The following is a 1,870-nucleotide window of genomic DNA, read 5'->3' as shown; positions in this document are numbered from 1 at the left end:
CATAGCAACGCTTGAGAAATATGAAAATTATAATAAATGTCTTCGATTAATTCTACGAAAAGTAAAGAAAGATTATTTTAATGAGAAAATAGATGAAAGTGGAAAGAACTCTCGGAAAATACGGAAGGTTTTAAACTCCATACTGCGCCCCTGATGCCCTCCCCTTCTCTGAGCTTCCATCGCAATTATCTGTTAATGGGGAAACTGTAACGGGACCAGAAAAACGTTGCAAATGTGTTGGGGGTATGTTTTGCAGAGGTTGGCAAAAAACAGCAGATTCTGATGGAAAGCCCAGCAAGAGTTTTACATATCACCTTGGTCCAGCATGCTTCAAGTCAATTGCACTCGTACTTGTCTCTCCATCTGAAATTCTGTTAATCATACGAAATCTGCGAGGAAATTCGGCTTCTGGGTTCGACAAAGTTCACACAAAAGTTTTAAAAGTAGTTGCCCTGTCTATCATTGAGCCCCTTACTTACTTAATAAATTTGTCGTTGCAAAAGGGTACTTTCCCAGAATTACTAAAGAAAGCTAGAATAATTTCGCTGTACGAAGGAGGTTCTCGAATTTATCTGGCTAATTACAGACGTATTTCTGTTCTATCAGCATTTTCAAAAGTTGTTGAAAAACCTATACAGCAGCAGCTACTCCTGCTTCTGGAGAAGAAGGGCTTCTTAATAATCGCCAGTTTGGTTTCAGACCAGGGCATTCCACCCAAGATGACTAACAGCTTTAAGTTTATGGATAAACAAAGCTCTGGACTCTGGCCTACTACCTGCAGCAGCTCTGCATGATATGAGAAAAGAATTTGATAGTATGTACCCTTCATTTCTCCTCGGGAAACTGGAACACTCTGTCATTTCTGTATCACATCCAAGCAGTAGAGCTGAAGCTATCCCGGAATCTTGGAATAATAAAAACTGAAGCACAGCTTGCCGCAGAAAACACTTGTCTCTCTGTACAATGCCCTCATAAAGCACCATTTACAGTACTATGCAATGATCTGGCAGTCAACTTTCAAGTCTCATCTGCAAAAATTGAATTCTATTCATAGACAATGCCTCATATTCAATAGAAAAAATGAAGAGTACTTGTCACTAGAGTCGCATGACATCTACTGTCATGCCTGACCTTTGTGTTGAAGTTTCTAGCTGGTGAGCTGTCATTTTCATATAAAACATTATTCTGGCCTATCTCGGAACATCATAATTTGCCTACTCGATCGGCATCAAACCTGCACATACCCTTCATCCCGACTGTACGATCAGATTTTGCTCCAAATATAACATGCGCAAAGATATGGATTCTGATCCCGGAAGAGCTGAGAGGTAGGATCCCCCTTACGTCATTAATAAAAAGAATAAAAAATCATTTATTGGCATTACAAAAGAAAAGTTAAAGTAGAGTATGATAAATAATGTAAAGTATTATAAATAAAAAGTTCAAGATTAAAATATAAATAACTAAAGTATGTATGATTGTTTTTTATTTATGATGAGGTGGCTTCCCTTGGGGAAAAGAGCAGGAAGGTAAAGGTTATTTTTTTTTTGATTAATGAGAGGTAATGTTGTGTCTGGGAGTAAGAGCAGTGACCACTCTTCGTATTATCTTGACATGATATTGATTGTGGTTCTTGGCGTCCGGAAATGGACTGAGTATTTTTATATTATGTGCGATTTACTTTTTGTCTTTGTAAACCCATTGAATTGAAAAAAAAAATGTCGACTAGATGTTTAAATTTTGTCCTAATTTTTTCCTAAAAAGAACAACTGCTGAAAACCAAGGGCCATTGGCTTGGAATAACAAGCTTTTTTAAAGTATTACAAAGCTTAAGCGTAACGACCGAGAGTAACGACCTGACTTTCATTTG

The 1,870-nt window shown here is 37.5% G+C and overlaps 1 protein-coding gene across 1 annotated transcript; it reads left to right on the top strand.

Moving 5' to 3' along the window:
* Nucleotides 1-245: 245 nt before the first annotated feature.
* On the top strand, nt 246-794 carry LOC148938950 (uncharacterized). The gene has a single exon (XM_089107406.1). The coding sequence runs from the start codon at nt 246-248 to the stop codon at nt 792-794; it is 549 nt and encodes a 182-aa protein (XP_088963532.1).
* The last annotated feature ends 1,076 nt before the right edge of the window (nt 795-1,870 follow it).

This window comes from Artemia sp. Qi Xiang Cuo, unplaced genomic scaffold (assembly GCF_049724085.1).
Source record: "Artemia sp. Qi Xiang Cuo unplaced genomic scaffold, ASM4972408v1 HiC_scaffold_23, whole genome shotgun sequence".
Taxonomy (NCBI): Eukaryota; Metazoa; Arthropoda; class Branchiopoda; order Anostraca; family Artemiidae; genus Artemia; species Artemia sp. Qi Xiang Cuo.
This window is presented reverse-complemented; position numbering and strand designations above follow the sequence as displayed.